This window comes from Catharus ustulatus, chromosome 23 (assembly GCF_009819885.2).
Source record: "Catharus ustulatus isolate bCatUst1 chromosome 23, bCatUst1.pri.v2, whole genome shotgun sequence".
In the NCBI taxonomy this organism is placed as follows: domain Eukaryota; kingdom Metazoa; phylum Chordata; class Aves; order Passeriformes; family Turdidae; genus Catharus; species Catharus ustulatus.
Window position 1 is genome coordinate 5,182,138 of NC_046243.1, and position 15,217 is coordinate 5,197,354.

Sequence of the window (15,217 nt, forward strand, 5' to 3'; positions counted from 1 at the left end):
TACAGCAGCTCTAAGAGAAGAGACCCTTCTAAGAGAAGGCTGCACATGAGGTTATGTGGAACTATGGAACGGTTTGGGTTGGAAGGACCCCAAAGTCCACCCAGTCCACCCCCCTGCCATGGGCAGGGACACCTCCCACTGTCCCAGGCTGCTTCAAGCCCTGTCCAGCCTGGTCTTGGGCACTGCCAGGGATCCAGAGGCAGCCACAGCTGCTCTGGGCATCCTGTCCCAGGGCCTCACCACCCTCTCAGGAAAGAGTATTTTTCTAATATCCAATTTAAACCTACTCTCTGTCAGTTTGAAGCCATTCCTCTTTGTCCTGTACTTCATGCACTTATAAATAGATGCTGGAACTGATCTCTACACAACCGCTCCCTCATCTACCCAAACATGAGTCACACACAGCTCTGGGTGCAGAGCAAGATGATGCAGGATGTTGGTACCTCAAGCACAGTCCCCAGGTGACCTCATTCCTCATGTCACAGATGGAGAAAGACAAAGTCCCACTGATAAAATACTGGTGTGACCAAAGAGTAGTGAAGGAGAATGAATAAATACAGAAGAAAATATTACAAGCTTCTAGATTTGTGTATCATCAAAACTCTTCCAGTTCTCAGGTAAAAAAGATTTTAAAGGATTTTAAATTATTCCAGTGTTAAGGCATTGCAGCACCAGAGTAAAAGACAAACAAAAAATAAATGAGAATCAGTCCTGTTCACTTCTGAAACTACTGAAGTCCAAATTCCCTGGATTTACACCCACATCTCCCTTCTTCCAGCTAATCCCATGAAAACATTCCAAAATCAAGAGATTTGACACTGTGCCTAGTGAATCTGGTCCTCAAAAGATGTGCATTCATATTTTATTTAGCTCTGCCAAGTGTAGTGTCATAACTGCAGTGCAGAGACTGATGCGTGCTCTGACAAAGCCCAGAGCCTCTTTCCTTGCAGAGGGTATCTTGGTGTCTGTCCTGCAGAAAGGCCAAGCTCAGCTCCAGGAGCCCCTCTTGGAGGAACAGTTTATCCCTCAAATTTATTTATTTATTTATTTATTTTCTAATGTAGTTTCCCTCTGATGTTATAATTGCAAATTAACTTGTAAGGAATTCACATTATTTAAAAAATGCAAACAAAACAGTCAAGGCTACTCTTTGCTGCACTGCTGGAAGATGATTTTGCTCTAAAAGTGAGTTGCAGTATTTCAGGAATTAAAATAACAGAAAGAAATGCAGGAACATTTATTTTTTTTTATCAGTTTCTGGATAACTCCACTCCTCTCTTCTTGGTGGCTCAGTGCCACTGGATGGATTATTCTGTGAATATTGTCTTCCATTTAGATGTGAAAATGGCCCAGCAAACAGAAGTTTTAAGTCCAGACGAAAAGAAAAAGAGCAGATTTTATGAGGACAGTAAATTAAGATAGTAATTATATCCAACCCCCCGTTGCATCCCAATGCTGAGGTTTGCATGTCTAATGAGCCAGTTAAACGAGTTGCTCTCCTGATGTCCTTTATGGTGGTAGTGATCACATCAGCTCTTCATCTCATCTGTTATCATTTAGAATCTCTTTGACTTTTCTCGTTGTCTCTTCCAACTGATACTGCAGTTGCAGCTCTGACTGCACTTCAAGGGAAAACGTGCAGAAAAGTCACTTCACTGCACAGTTAAATCCCTGTTATAGATCCCCAGCTTGCTACCAATGCCTTTAGTAATTTTTTTTGACCTCTGATTTCTGCATGAGATTAGAAAGGGACTCTGAGACAGTTGGAAAGAGACACTGGACAAGGTCTGGAGTAGCAGGACAAGGGGCAATGGTTTCCCCCTGCCAGAGGGCAGGGTTAGACGGGATGCTGGGAAGAGATTGTTCCCCGTGAGGATGGTGAGGTCCTCGCACAGGTTGCCCAGAGAAGCTGTGGCTGCCCAATCCTTGACAGTGTCCAGTGCCAGCTGGATAGGGTTTGCAGCCACCTGGTGTAGTGGAAAGTGTCCCTGCCCATGGCAGGGATCGAATTGGATGGGCTTTGAAGTCCTTTCAACACAAATCACTCCATGATTCTCAGACTAGAGTTAATGTCTTGAGATGCTGGAGATGTGGAATTTGCATATGGTAAGTTTCCTACACTCATTTTGTTAAGCTATTGCCTATTCTTTTTACGTTTCAAAATGTACTGGGTTCCAAGTCATGCAATCAAAAATTTTTTTCTGGGAAAAACAGACATATGGAAAGCCTAAAAGTTGTATTCTCAGAGTCAGCACTCCCTATTTGGTGAACATATTGGTTTGCCTCTCCAATTTACTGGAGGACATGATGATGGAGTCATCTCTGTGATTGACAAATATGGCACTCACTAAGTATGGCTTGAGGGGTAAATTAATAGAGTGAGAAATGTTGTACTCTCGTTCCCTTGCAATGGGTGTAGAGGAAGTTCTGCCCCAAATGACAGCTCAGCCACCACTTCTACCACACTCCACACTCCTGCCAAAATTAGAGCTGTGGAAATGATCTTGAACAACCAGATCCCATGGTGACCTGATAATTAATTGCACTAGCTGAGCACAGGCCTTGCACAAGTGCAGATGACCTGCAGATGACACCAGGCTGGGCAAGGAAATAACCTGACCTCATGTATTCTGGTGGCATGTGGCACCCAGCCCATGGCTGGGGATGCCAACATGTTCCTCGTGGCTGTGCTGATGTGGCAAGTGCTGCCTGTACCTCTGCCTGGGGCACACAGAAAGCCCACTGTGAGCTACAACACTTGCAGAGCTACAAAACTGACACTCTGGAACAACGGAAAAGACATTAAGAGAAGTAATTCCAAGTATAAAGCAATGCTAAATAATGATGGTAGCCAATTTGGAAAACCTGACTATTCCATCTCTGGACCTGCAAGGTGCATTATTTTTAATTTTCTGCCTAATATATAAGGAATTCAAATAAATTCTGAACCCATTATTCTGCCTCACCTTGAATTCAAACAATGCCTTTACTCTGCTGAGTAAAATCCATTCCTCATGAATATGGAGAAACAATTAAGACCTACCCTGGCTTTTGGTGAATACTTGATCATTTCAGCCAACAATCAATCAGAGTGTATTTTAAGAGCTTTTGAGAGTCTTATAAAAAAGAGAAAGAAAATCAATTAATCCATGCACATAATGCCCAAGTCAGCTCCACACGGAGGACTGAACTGGGGGTAATTTTTAAGAAGATGTGTAATGCAAAAGCTCCCCATTTAAAACTGTTTGTTGTATCCCTGATTTGTTAGAAATATCACTTCCACCAACTTCTTTTTCTTCCAACTTTCTAAATTAATTATATTTACACTGAGGATTATTATTTGTCAGTCAGATTCAGCACTCTATCAAACTAAAACAAAAACCCCTGATTTTGCTCTAAAGCCATCACTCTATCATTTTGCTAGGTAATACATAAAAACAGTAATTTTGTGTAGGAAAAGTCTCCACTTGCAATGTGATCCCAAGACAAAAAGGAAAATGTAAAATACCTACAGAGTATTGTACTGAAAGACAGCTCTGCCAGAAACCATGGCAACTTGGGCGTTAGATGAGAGCTGTATCCTTCTGCCTGGATCACTGATGCATGTTTATCCATGCAGTGTGTCTTGATTTGGGGCTTGAGGAACAGATTTGGTTTACAGATGTAGAAGAGGAGGGAAGAGATGAGGAAATGGCCTTGTTGTGGGTTCATAAAATGCTTATCCTTCAAAACTCCTGCCCTAGGAACAGCAAGCAGGAGCAAACCTGTGCCAAAGGCACCACCTCTGCTACTTTCCATCCCTGCCAAGCTCCAGTCCTGCACAGGTCACCTCCCTGGGCAGCATGCCCATGCCCTGGTCACCCTGGGGGCCAGGCCAGGGACTGGCATTTGGGGTTCAGCTCACCTCAGCCAGCAGCTGGAACTGGCCAGATTAACTGCTCCAAGGACTCAAGGAGATGGGAGTGACTGCCTGAGCAACAGACACCTGGATGACAGGCCCCTGAAATTAACTGAGGTTTGGCTTCACCAGCCAGAGGTGAAGCACTTGAGGTGAAGATCTAAAATGCTTCATTTTGCTCTAGTCCCATGGATGCTGGGACACCCCCATGCAGCACAAAGAGCCTCCTCCCTCAGCCACCAGCAGCAGCACACACAACGTTGGTTGGTCCAGTGCTACCCTGAGACACAAAAGCCAAAACTGAGACACTCGAACAGGCAACGGCACTTGCATATATCTTTTTCCAACCTTAGCTTTCTTGAAGAAGAAAATAAAATCTGTGAATTTGCTTCAAAGCCCTGTGTGTGGAATAGAGGAGCAGACTGGAGAGATTCACCTCATCCAGCCTTGTCAATACTGGAGACGTCTCCTGGGGAGCCCATCATCCTGAGATTTCCCATAACCCAGTTGGAGCAGATGCTTCCCAGGCACTCATCTGACCTACTGTAGCCTTTTAGCTCAGGATGAAATGAATCACTCTAATTTCTCTCCTCTGACTATAAAGCAAGTCTAGACAAGTAACTCAGATGTTTATGCTTAAACCTGGATAAAGTAATTTCACTTCTGGGGTCCATATCTGACTACAGCTCTCTTACTGCCTTGCCAGGGCAAATCACTTCATTTCTGTCTCGCTCACAGCACAAGGATAAAACATTTTATTAGAGTTGTAAAAGCATGGAAAATAATTGCATAGAAGTTTCTGATTAAGTCTGGGCAGAAAGAAGCACTGCAATAGAGCAGAATTTAGATTTAGAAATACAAGTGTAGGAGGAATGTGCAGTAGGAACCATTTTCTCCATGCAGCAGTCACAAAAGATTGAGTCTTTCCCTAAAATGTTTTATATTATTTGTCAAGGAAGCCACTTGGTTGATGTGCTGGCCTGACAGGCTGGGGAGGTCATTACTGCAATGCTGGTTAAGTGCTCTGACAAAAGCCTCACTGGAGCCCTGTGTTAAAAATGGAGGGGTTGGGAGGGGTTCCTCTCTGGGGAGACCAGCAGTGAGAATGTTACCCTTCAGAGCCAATTAGCCTTTGCTTCGGACAGCAAACACATGATGAGGGTTCAAAGAAGAGGGTCAGCATCTCAGTGGGCTAACCAAAACCCCAGAGGGTGGAGATCTGCTGTTTTTCTTAAAAGCACAGAAAAATGTGCTAATTCCTGGACATTGTGCTCCTCCTCTCCCCTCCCCTCTTTTCCCTGCTCCTGAGAACATGAGAACTCACTCTCACTAATGAAATCAGGAAGATTATCCCAGCTGTGGTGCTGGGATATGAGTGGACATGGGGCCCATTATTCCAATTTCCTTCATAATGGCCTCACACCTGGACAGTCTGTCAGGGTCAGTCAATTAAAAGCAGCTTCACAAACCCACATTTCACTTCAAAGCTCTTCTCACAGGGAAAAATATCGGCCTCAGCAACCTTACTCTTCATGTACTGACACGGTACGGTCACACTGCTCCACGGATGACAATCCCCAGGAGTGCTCTCTACAGTTGTCATGTCTTCTCAATTCCCAAGTGAGCAGAAAGAAATCCATCTGGCTGTGAACAAACCAGATGCAGACAAATTTTCACAGGCCACTGTTGTGAGCTCTGTCATTGGCGAGCTCTGCTTCTTTTCCAAAAAATTAAATGAAAAATAATTACTTATCTTAATTGTTGCTCGGGATTTCCCATGCTCTGAGTGCTGTATCAGCTGGACAGAAGGATTTTGAGGAGTGTCATAGCTCAGGGATCCCTCTCTATTAATCTCTGGATTGTATCCAGTTTCATTAGTTACCATCAGAGCATAATGCAATTAGTGCACATTATACATCAGAGATACAGATTAGTCCTCCGGTATGTATGGGCTCATGCCCTCCAGTGAGAGCCTGTTGATGCACTGGAACTTCTTTCTGCCTGTGGGAAGGAGCTAAGCCACATCAACTCTGTGGGGATACCCTGCTGGCGCAGAGCATGAGTGGTCCCCATAAAGTCACCATTAATTTCATCACATTAATGGCAAATATGACATGGAAAGTGATGCCTGAAAATCTCCTAAATGGTCTTGAGGGCGACACAATGTGTATGTGATGCTCAGGAAAGGCATCACCAAACCCAAATGTTGAGCAAAAATCTTTCTGGTGACTTGTTGAGTGAACGATTTGTGCCTTTGTGCTGATTACACACTTTGTTTCAGTGCAAAATCATCTAAAATTTCCTTCTGAATCTGGTATTCTGAGAGTGCCCTTTCCCAGCACTGTGAGGATGAAGAGAATTTCTGAACCCACAGCCCCCAGGTTACCCAGCCATAGGCACTGTTACCACCAGCAGCACCCAATCCATGCCTCACCCACCAGGGAAGCATACTGGCACCTAGATTCTATTTTCATGCTAATGATGGAAAGCAGTGATTCGGAAAGCAGTGATTTTTCTGAGTTGCTCTTTCTAGGGATCATTCTGGCAGGTGCAGTGCGATCAGTGGTAACTGCCAGGAGTACTGGCTGCTGTCCCCTCACCCAGCTGACAGCAAGCTCTCCTGCAGCCAGGCCACACTAAACCTGCAGCACCAGGGGGGAGTGACTGGGATGGAAGGAGCTCTCAGCTCCACTGGAGCAAGCACCACACTGACACTGCACACAGAGCAGAACAGCATTACCTGGTGACAAGCATGCAATGACTTCCAAGTAAGGATATTAAGTAACTCTTTGAATGATCTGAAGGCACCTGCTGCTGTGAGATGCTTTACCAAGGGCTCATTCAACAGGAATATTGCCAGAACCCACTAAAAACAAGAAGATGCCCATTGGGAGGAACTACTTAATATTTTTCTACTGCAGCCTGTTTACCCTAAATTTAAAGTGGTAAATTACTCTGACACCACTAACAGTTGTGGCTTGATCAGTCAGGTGCTTTCCAGCTCGAGCAGATACCCTGAGATTGTCTTCAGACTTCACTGACACACCCTTGAATGCTTCCCTGATGATTATAACCACATTTTAAGAAATGGGAAGAAAAATGGAGCAAAACTTATGAGGATAAATGACAAGAATTACAATCAGATTGTCTGTTTCCACTTGTCACTAGAAACAGAAGTAATGTTGTTGATAAAGATCATCGGGCTTAGAGAATATAAATCTAACCGTGATTAAATTCCGTTCCCTGTGAGCTAAGCCAGGAAGTCAGCTGCTGTCAGGATAGAGATTACAGATGCATTTACAGTCCAAAATCACTAAAGAACAATTCTACTCACTGTTTTCAAAAAAACATTTAGTAAAACTATGAGGAGCACAACTGGAAAAACAAGGTAACTGCAAAAGATGTATCCACAGTACTCATCTTTCCACTTATCTTCCACTTCCTGTGCTTTTGATACCTTTGGAGAAAGAGACAATGATTCTCCTCCTCCAGGACTGAGCTGGCAGGAGTAACCTGCCCCTGATGATAACTGAGCTAGACAGCCTGGGGCCTTCTGAGGAACAGCTCATCTCATTCTAAAGATGACTGTTAGGTTTGCCAAGTCAGGTGTGTGCCCAGGGGTACTTGTTTCTTTCCATGAACAACATAAGGACCTCAGTACAGAATGCAGAGAGCTACAGTGCACACAGAGCAAAGATGGGTAACTGCAGCTGTGTGCAACCCTGTGAAATAAAATGATTCAGGTAACAGTGTAGAGTAACACATCGGTAAGCTCTAAATTCTCAGAGCATTTGCTTACCTTGGATCACAAAGAAACTTGGTTTTTTCACCTTCTTCCCTCCAAATAAGCCATTCTCGGAAAGAGGGATGAACAAACATTCGTGTCATGTCTCTACGTTTGATAAGAAACATAGAAAGGTTCTCCATCCTCTGTTGAAAGTCCTCCCACTCCAAAGTGCCCTCAATGTTACCTGCATTAATGGCCTGAAAAATATGTTCGTCTGTTAATGGGTGCAGAGAAGCCACTGCTACGTTCAAGAGAGGCATGACCCGATCAAAGGAAGACTGTGTTGGGAACTTCATATTGCACTGCAGCAGGTATACTTCAGACAGGGACACTGGCACCACTTTGTAGCTGGAGCTTTTTAGAACTAAGTATCCTTTCTCTATGAGATCAAAAGTAAGTTTCAGGTATAGGTAGGACCCTTGGCTCAAGGTCTTGAGGTGAGAACTGAGTTTTCCAAATGTAGTGTTGTCCATTTTGCCGTTGAGCGAGATGTTGTTCTGGATCTCCGAGCTGCTGTGTATCCGATGAAGGATGTATGCCTGCAGGTCCTGGTCGATGGCTTCATTCTCTTCTAGTCTATCCAAAAATATTCTGTGGAAGGGCAACAGCTTAATTATTTCCTACAAAGAAAGAAAGAAGAAAAGATACTCATGATGGCAGTGTTTACTACTCATTAAGTAAACATATTTTCTATTATAATAGCACCTTCGAGACTCCTTTGAGACCTTCCACGAGGGCAAGAACACAAATAGCAGTTCCTGCCCTCAGGGCCCCACACTCTCATCCATAATCAAGCAGGTTGTGTGTGAAATATGACTGAAATAAAAATAAGGGACACTGTTTCTACCAGTATATCCCTGGAAAGGGATGATAAATTCACACAGAACAGTGCCCTTGTTATTCCTATCGCCTCCAACCACAGATTGACCTCCCAACCCTTCTGCTGTCCCGTCAGAGGGAATGGACATCCAGGTGACAGATGTGAGACCACAAGACACTTGCTGAAGCTGAGACCAAGAAGCACCTCCTTGGGAGCATCCTTCTGCATTCCACATCCACGTCAGGACATATAATAGAGAGTATGTTCCAGTGCAAAGCAACTATGTCTGTCTGTTGCAGGACGCTGCACCCAGGGAATTCTCATCTACTGAACTCCCTGATTCAACATAAACCAAAGATCATCAAAGGCCCCTCCAAAGAAATTCTCGCCTCATGTGCTCTCAGCCACTGTGAGGAGGAGAAGTGATGCAACAGATCTGTACAAGGCTGACTCCAGAAAAGTTGTAAGCTCTCCAATGAAACAGAGAGGGAGAGACAGTGCAAACTCAAGCTGCAGTGAAGACTTTAGGGATACAAAAGCCCTAATTAAATGAGGAATTCAAGCCATCAGGATGCAATTTACTTACAATTACAAAAAGATTTCTTCAAAGTGATATTTAATTTACTCCATTGCTGAGTAAAAAAGGGACCCCAGCACTGAACAGCAAATAGCCTGTGCTCTTCTGGATCTTGGGAAGCAGCTGCCATTCCCAGCGGTAAGGACTGTGTGGGGGCTTGCTGCCCTGATGGGGCTGGAACCAGGTTCAGCTCCCTGCAGAGCTCACGATAGTCTTGAGCTGAGCAACGTCTCAGCCTAATCAGACTGAAATCATCATGCTCTGGGTCACGCTGAAAGGAAGGAAGATTTGAATTCTACATGGAGCTGAGGATGTTCTTTAGCCGCACAGACTGACGGACACCAGGCCCTGCCCTCCTAATGGCTCTGTGAGTCGGGGCCCATCCCATTGGCACGTGAGCTGTCTCACAAAATGATGTGAATGATTTGCTGATGAACATTTATTGACAACAATAAGCAATGATGAATCAGATCCTTCCAAAGCTGTAGAGTGAGCCTGGGGACATGGATGTAAATCCAAGAATAAAAAAAGCCAAAAGGATAACCTGAAAAAATAGGGTCTTGAGCAAATCCAGAACACCCAGTTAAGATCTTCTTTACCAAAGTCCATCACAACAATGACACAGTTTATCCCTGTTTTGGGTCTCAACATACCTGTAGACTTGTCCTGACTGTCACTACCAGCTTCAGCCAGGAAGGGAATTTTCCAATCATTTTGCTCAGGAACGATACTATGGTATCTCCATAATCTGGCTTGTGAAATTCAGCCTCATTTAAACCATCAATTAATATAATGAAATCTTCATCAGGGATCTTCCTCTCTGAGAGAGAGAAAAAGCATTTATTGGAAAGGCGAAAGACATGCAACCATAATGCACTGCAAACGCCACTACAGAGTTTTCAACCGTGACCAGATACTGCCAAACAAGAAAACATCCACAGTAGTAGCACCTTTTTAATGAAACATTAATTGCATATTGACCTTTACAGATCATCTCATTTCACCCTCCAGCTGGGACAGGGACATCTTCCACTAGACCAGGTTGTTCCTATCTGGCCCTGAAAATCCTATATGAAGTAAATCATGGACTGTTTAAACAGGATTTTTTTTTTGCTGCTGGAGAATATAGTAACCCAGGTGATGCTGTCAATGCAGTAATTTTCTCTATGTCAGACACTGAGAGCTAAGTATGGCTTTACAACTAATGATAGAGATACTTTTGGACTTGTATCTTAAAGCTCAAGGGGTATCTTCTCAAAGGTAATTTTGCCAAATAAGACTCAAAACCAGCTGTAAAATGTAAAATCTGAGTCTATTGATGGCATATGCTATTCACATGTACCACAAAGCCTGAACTGTAAAGTACTACAGAGAAAGTCCTGCTATCAACAAGGTCAATACTCCCAGCAGCAGGTCAGTTTTTCTCTTTGACTTTAAATTGCACCAGAAACTTTTCTGTAAAACCCCAACACAGAATGTACATTGACAATGAGAGCCTGTGATCCCTGTAGGAATATTCCTGTAGATCCTGTAGATCCCTGTAGCTAGAAGAGACATGTGCAAACACCATGTGTTTGGGACTGCTGAGCCTCTTGTCCTTGCCTTACACACTGTAATCATAGACATGAAAAATACGTATTTTGCACCCTAGATGGTTTTTCAGTTAACTTCTCAGTAAGATTTTTAGGTATACTAGAAAATATACTTTATTCCTCTCTGAAATCTTGGAGTGAATGTAGTGCCTGAGTTTTATAGCCACATCTCATGTTCCTCATAAAGCCTAAGGGAGAAGAGGAGAAAGCAGGGAGTAGGGGAAGAATCAGATCTTTGTCCTCCTATATATTATTTAGATTCCTTGACATTAAAAATAAATCTATCTATCTATCTATCTATCTATCTATCTATCTATCTATCTATCTATCTATCTATCCATCCATCCATCCATCCATCCATCCATCCATCCATATGTATTTGAGAAACATGAATCTAACTTTCCCAGAGACATTCACCATTAACACCTGTGCAATAGTTTTGTCCCAGCAGCACTAAAGCTTTAACAGCACCTTGTAAAAGACCTGCTGATATATTTATAGAGTCTTAAATATTATATATTTTAGAACCAATTTCCAGATATTGTAAATCTTGTTAGAGGACGTTTGGTGCAAATTAGCTTGCCAGCACTCTCAACCAGCAGGTTTGAAAAGTGGGAGTATTGGTCAGTGGCTCTGTTGGAGCTGTGTTGAGTGCAGAACCCAATAGGAAAGGGAAAAAAAAAAAGGTTTAATATGAAACTTTTCCACCTCTCAGAATTTAGGGCCAGGTGAGGTACAGTAATAACCAGGAATTATTTTCCTTCAGAGTAGTGGTTCCTAAATGTATCCTTTTCCTTTTTCTTTTTGTCAAGAGTGACAACAGGAAAGAACAACCACACTCCTTCCACAGTGACATTTCTCCATGCCATGAAAACCAACTGCTGTCATGATGTGCTGGCTCTACACAGGCTTTGTGCCTGGTGGAACTGGGCAGGCTGGACCTGGATGCTGCTGCTCAGAGCTTGGACACAGTTTTGAAGAGCTGATTTGAACATTGGGGCTTTGAATCTGGCAGAATCTGGATCTATTTCATGTTGGATCTTACACTTTTGTGTGTAGGGTGGTAACAAAATTATCTGCCAAGATGCAGCACAGGCACAGTAATAAACATGATTCTACAGGACAACAATCTTGAACTCTGCAATGCTCTGCCAGTTTTCATGGCAACAAGCAAAGATCTTAAATTTAGTGACTGTCACAATGAATTAGTTATAACTTGCAGAGAGGAGAACGAAGACAAAATCAGTGCTGTATTAGAAAAAGCTCTAAGTCTGTAATCAGGATAAGGCTTGTCACCAGCTCCCCTAGAGGCTTTACACAGGGTATCTATGGACTTTTATGATACCAGTCCTTTGCTGAAAGCTTCAGATTCTCCAAAGTCCACTAAATAGTGGATAGGAAAGGGGAAAGAAGTCACCCCTACACAAATGTATCAGAAGATGTTGTTGTAAGCAGAGCTGTGTTGCTTGTTTTCACCTTGAGAACTGCAAGGACAGGTTTGGGACATGAAAGATGCAAGAAAAGGGAAAGCCAAGTGGGATATTGGGAAAAAATTCCTCCCTGTGAGGATGGGACAGCCCTGGCACAGGTTGCCCAGAGCTGCTGTGGTTTCCCCTGGATCCCTGGAAGTGTGCAAGGCCAGGCTGGACACTGGGTCTTGGAGAACCCTGGGATAGTGGAAGGTGTCCCTGCTCATGGCAGGGGGTGGAACAACATGAGCTTTAAGGTCCCTTCCAACACAAACCATTCCATGATTCTCAGTCTTCCCAGCTTCTCCAGATCCCACCTTTCCTCTTCAGCTCGAGAAGCAATGCAGACAGATTAATCCATTCAAACACTCAGATCCAATTAAGTGTCATTTTTCAAATCATAATTAAAGATGGTGCATGGGAAATTGGGGAAGCGTGGGGAACACGAGTACCTTTGTGCAGGTTCTCCAGGGGCTCCAGGACCCCCCTGCGGAAGGAGGCCATGGGGTCCTGCACGCAGGAGCGCAGGCTGAGCAGGCTCTGCAGGTGGGGTTCGCGCAGCAGCTGCTCCCGGTACGCGACAAACTGCGGCGAGCGGCACAGCAGGGCGGCCACGTTGTGCACAAACTCGGGCACCAGGCAGGTGTAGGCGTTGTCAGCCTGGCAGTAGTGATAAGCTACAACCTAGCAAAGAGAAAAGAATGAAAAACTCTGTGTCTTCATCAGAGATGTCGTATCAGGACAGTTGTAAAAGCAGCAGTTTTTCCTTTGGTGAGTTTGATCTGTTCTGGCAGGTGAAGTCTTTAAGAGCAATGAGTGTTAACTACCCATGACAAGAATCCAGACAAATCAGTTGGTAAAAATAGGCACTGATCCTGAAAAATGACTGGACCTCCCACTTGAGGAATAAATGAAATTAAGCTGTAGCTGTTTGCAGATACAGACAGAGACAGCAGGTGACATCTCTGAAGTGCTGTGCTGAGCTCGGATTGTGCTCTGAGCTCTGTTTAAGGTCTTGGTGCCAGCACTAACTTGTGATTGTTTTCTTGAACTTATTCTTTACTTGCTTTGTTTTCACATGTCAAGTTTTGTGGAAATGGACAGACAGCACTTCCTTGAGTCCATCACATCGTGACAGCACTTTGGAAGTACAGATTCCCCTAAACTGGAGGCGATGCCAGGCTCACTAATTTACTCATACACTGTGATCCCATGCTCCATTAAAAAAAAATCATTTAAATAAAAAAAAAATTCCCTTTTCCCCATCTTTCTCCTGATTTTCCAGCTCAGCAAACTCTGCTAGAACCCTGCTACATTCTGCTCACTTATTAAAATACAAAGAAAACCAGTGATACCTTCTCAGGCCATGCTGCCAACTTTCTTGTTTTCTTTTGCAATATAGAAAAGGCCCTCAAAAATCTGTCTCTGTTTGCGAATCTCTTGGGAAGTTGCTCTGGCACAACTCCAGCCTAGATTCTCCTGCTCCCTTGCTACCTCCAGCCTCAGGCACTGCCTGCCCATTTGGAATGAGCCCCTGCCAGGGCACAAAGCTTTTCTCCAGCTCCCATTCTGGACTGGGTTTTCTTTTCAAATATCACTGAGTATCCAAAAATATCCCAGCAAGGCAGGTGGGAGCAGTTCTGTACCAAAACCACCACTGCCCTGGAGCACTGTAGCACAGAATGTTGCAAAATAAATCGCATTTCTGAACTTGGGAAGGACACTTTAGCTGCAAAGGAAAAGCTCCTCTGGGGTTCAGGGCACATGGGATGAAATGTGACTCTGGCTTTGGACATGATGTCTCCCCACCTGCAATATCTATCCCTTGGATTGCAGGAGGCTGCAGGGCGGCCAGGACAGTGAAGGATGGTACCAAGGAATGAACACATCAGGCTGGGGTCCTCACCTATACTGGTTCAGCACTGGCTTTTAATTTTCAGTATGAAATTACCAATGGAGTATAATGCAGTGTTTTCTTTTCCCAGTCAAAACGAGGTGTGACACATGCAGCGATGAGGAAGCTGGGCTGCTATTTCAAGCATCAAGCTCTAATACATGTATTTAACTTTTAATGGATACCTCCACATTCCTTACAAAATTTTTCCTACCAGCCAGTAAGAATATGAATTCCCTTAGAGAACAGCACTATGTAAAGTAATTATTTCTTTTCATTGATCCTATTTATTTGGGGATTATAACTTGTGCATTTCACAGAATGAAATTTTGTAAGTTGCCATTCCTTGATATCAGGTTTCACTAACAGAAATTACTCAGATTTCCTATGTAATTGTTGTGTAGACACAAAAATAAAGTTTATTTTAATGAGAGGCCAATTAATTTCTTCCAGGAATCTGAAGACTCATGTCATGGAAAAAGAGCCACACGCAATCATCATCACCATCAGATTTTGGGACACACGTGCAATTACAACCCAATTAATTTCAGCCACTTCCATGCATTACAGTTGACTTGAGGATCTTAGAGGTCTTTTCAAACCTTAACAATTCCATGATTCCATGATTCCGGATCCTTGTGCTTGATTTACTGGTATATCAACTAAGTCTTAGAACCAGCAGGATGGACATAACGCTTAATGGGTGGATCTGAAGCTAATGCAGTAAGCAAGAAAGATTCTGGGAATTCAACCAAAGCAAAGGTAGAATGGCATTCTCAGAAAATGCAACCTGAGCCAGAAATTCATCCTGATGTTATTCATTCTCTGTGGCATTTTCTCTATCTTCAAACCACAGAGCAGTTGCCAAAAGCCAGTGCTGAGAGTGGAGTCTGGTGCTGGAGATTGGGCTAGGATGGTAGAAGTAACACCTACATCCAGTCAAGTGCTCAAAGTACCTGCTCATGTTAAGGGCAGAGAATGGAATCTAGTGACTCCATACTGAGAAACCAAGGTGTTGTGATTTTTATATTAAGTATGAAATTCCTGAAGTTAAAAATTTGTATAGTTTCCTTTCTTGCTTGAAAAAGAGCTGCAAAATAGTCGACACTTGTATGATGAATATTTTACTTCCAAGGAGCACCTCCTCTCCTAAAATGATGTGTAGAGTCCATCTGGCTAC

General features: G+C 43.5%; 1 protein-coding gene across 10 annotated transcripts in view; it reads right to left on the reverse strand.

The window, feature by feature from the left end:
• Positions 1-15,217, reverse strand: part of TANC2 (tetratricopeptide repeat, ankyrin repeat and coiled-coil containing 2) — a 154,540-nt gene that overhangs the window by 33,347 nt on the left and 105,976 nt on the right. For all 10 annotated transcript variants that reach the window (XM_033078947.1, XM_033078950.1, XM_033078951.1 and 7 more), the window contains 3 exons: positions 12,596-12,827; positions 9,736-9,902; positions 7,698-8,305 (listed from right to left, as the gene is read on the reverse strand). In XM_033078947.1, the coding sequence (XP_032934838.1) occupies positions 7,698-8,305; positions 9,736-9,902; positions 12,596-12,827 (1,007 nt within the window). The remainder of the gene's footprint in view (positions 1-7,697; positions 8,306-9,735; positions 9,903-12,595; positions 12,828-15,217) is intronic.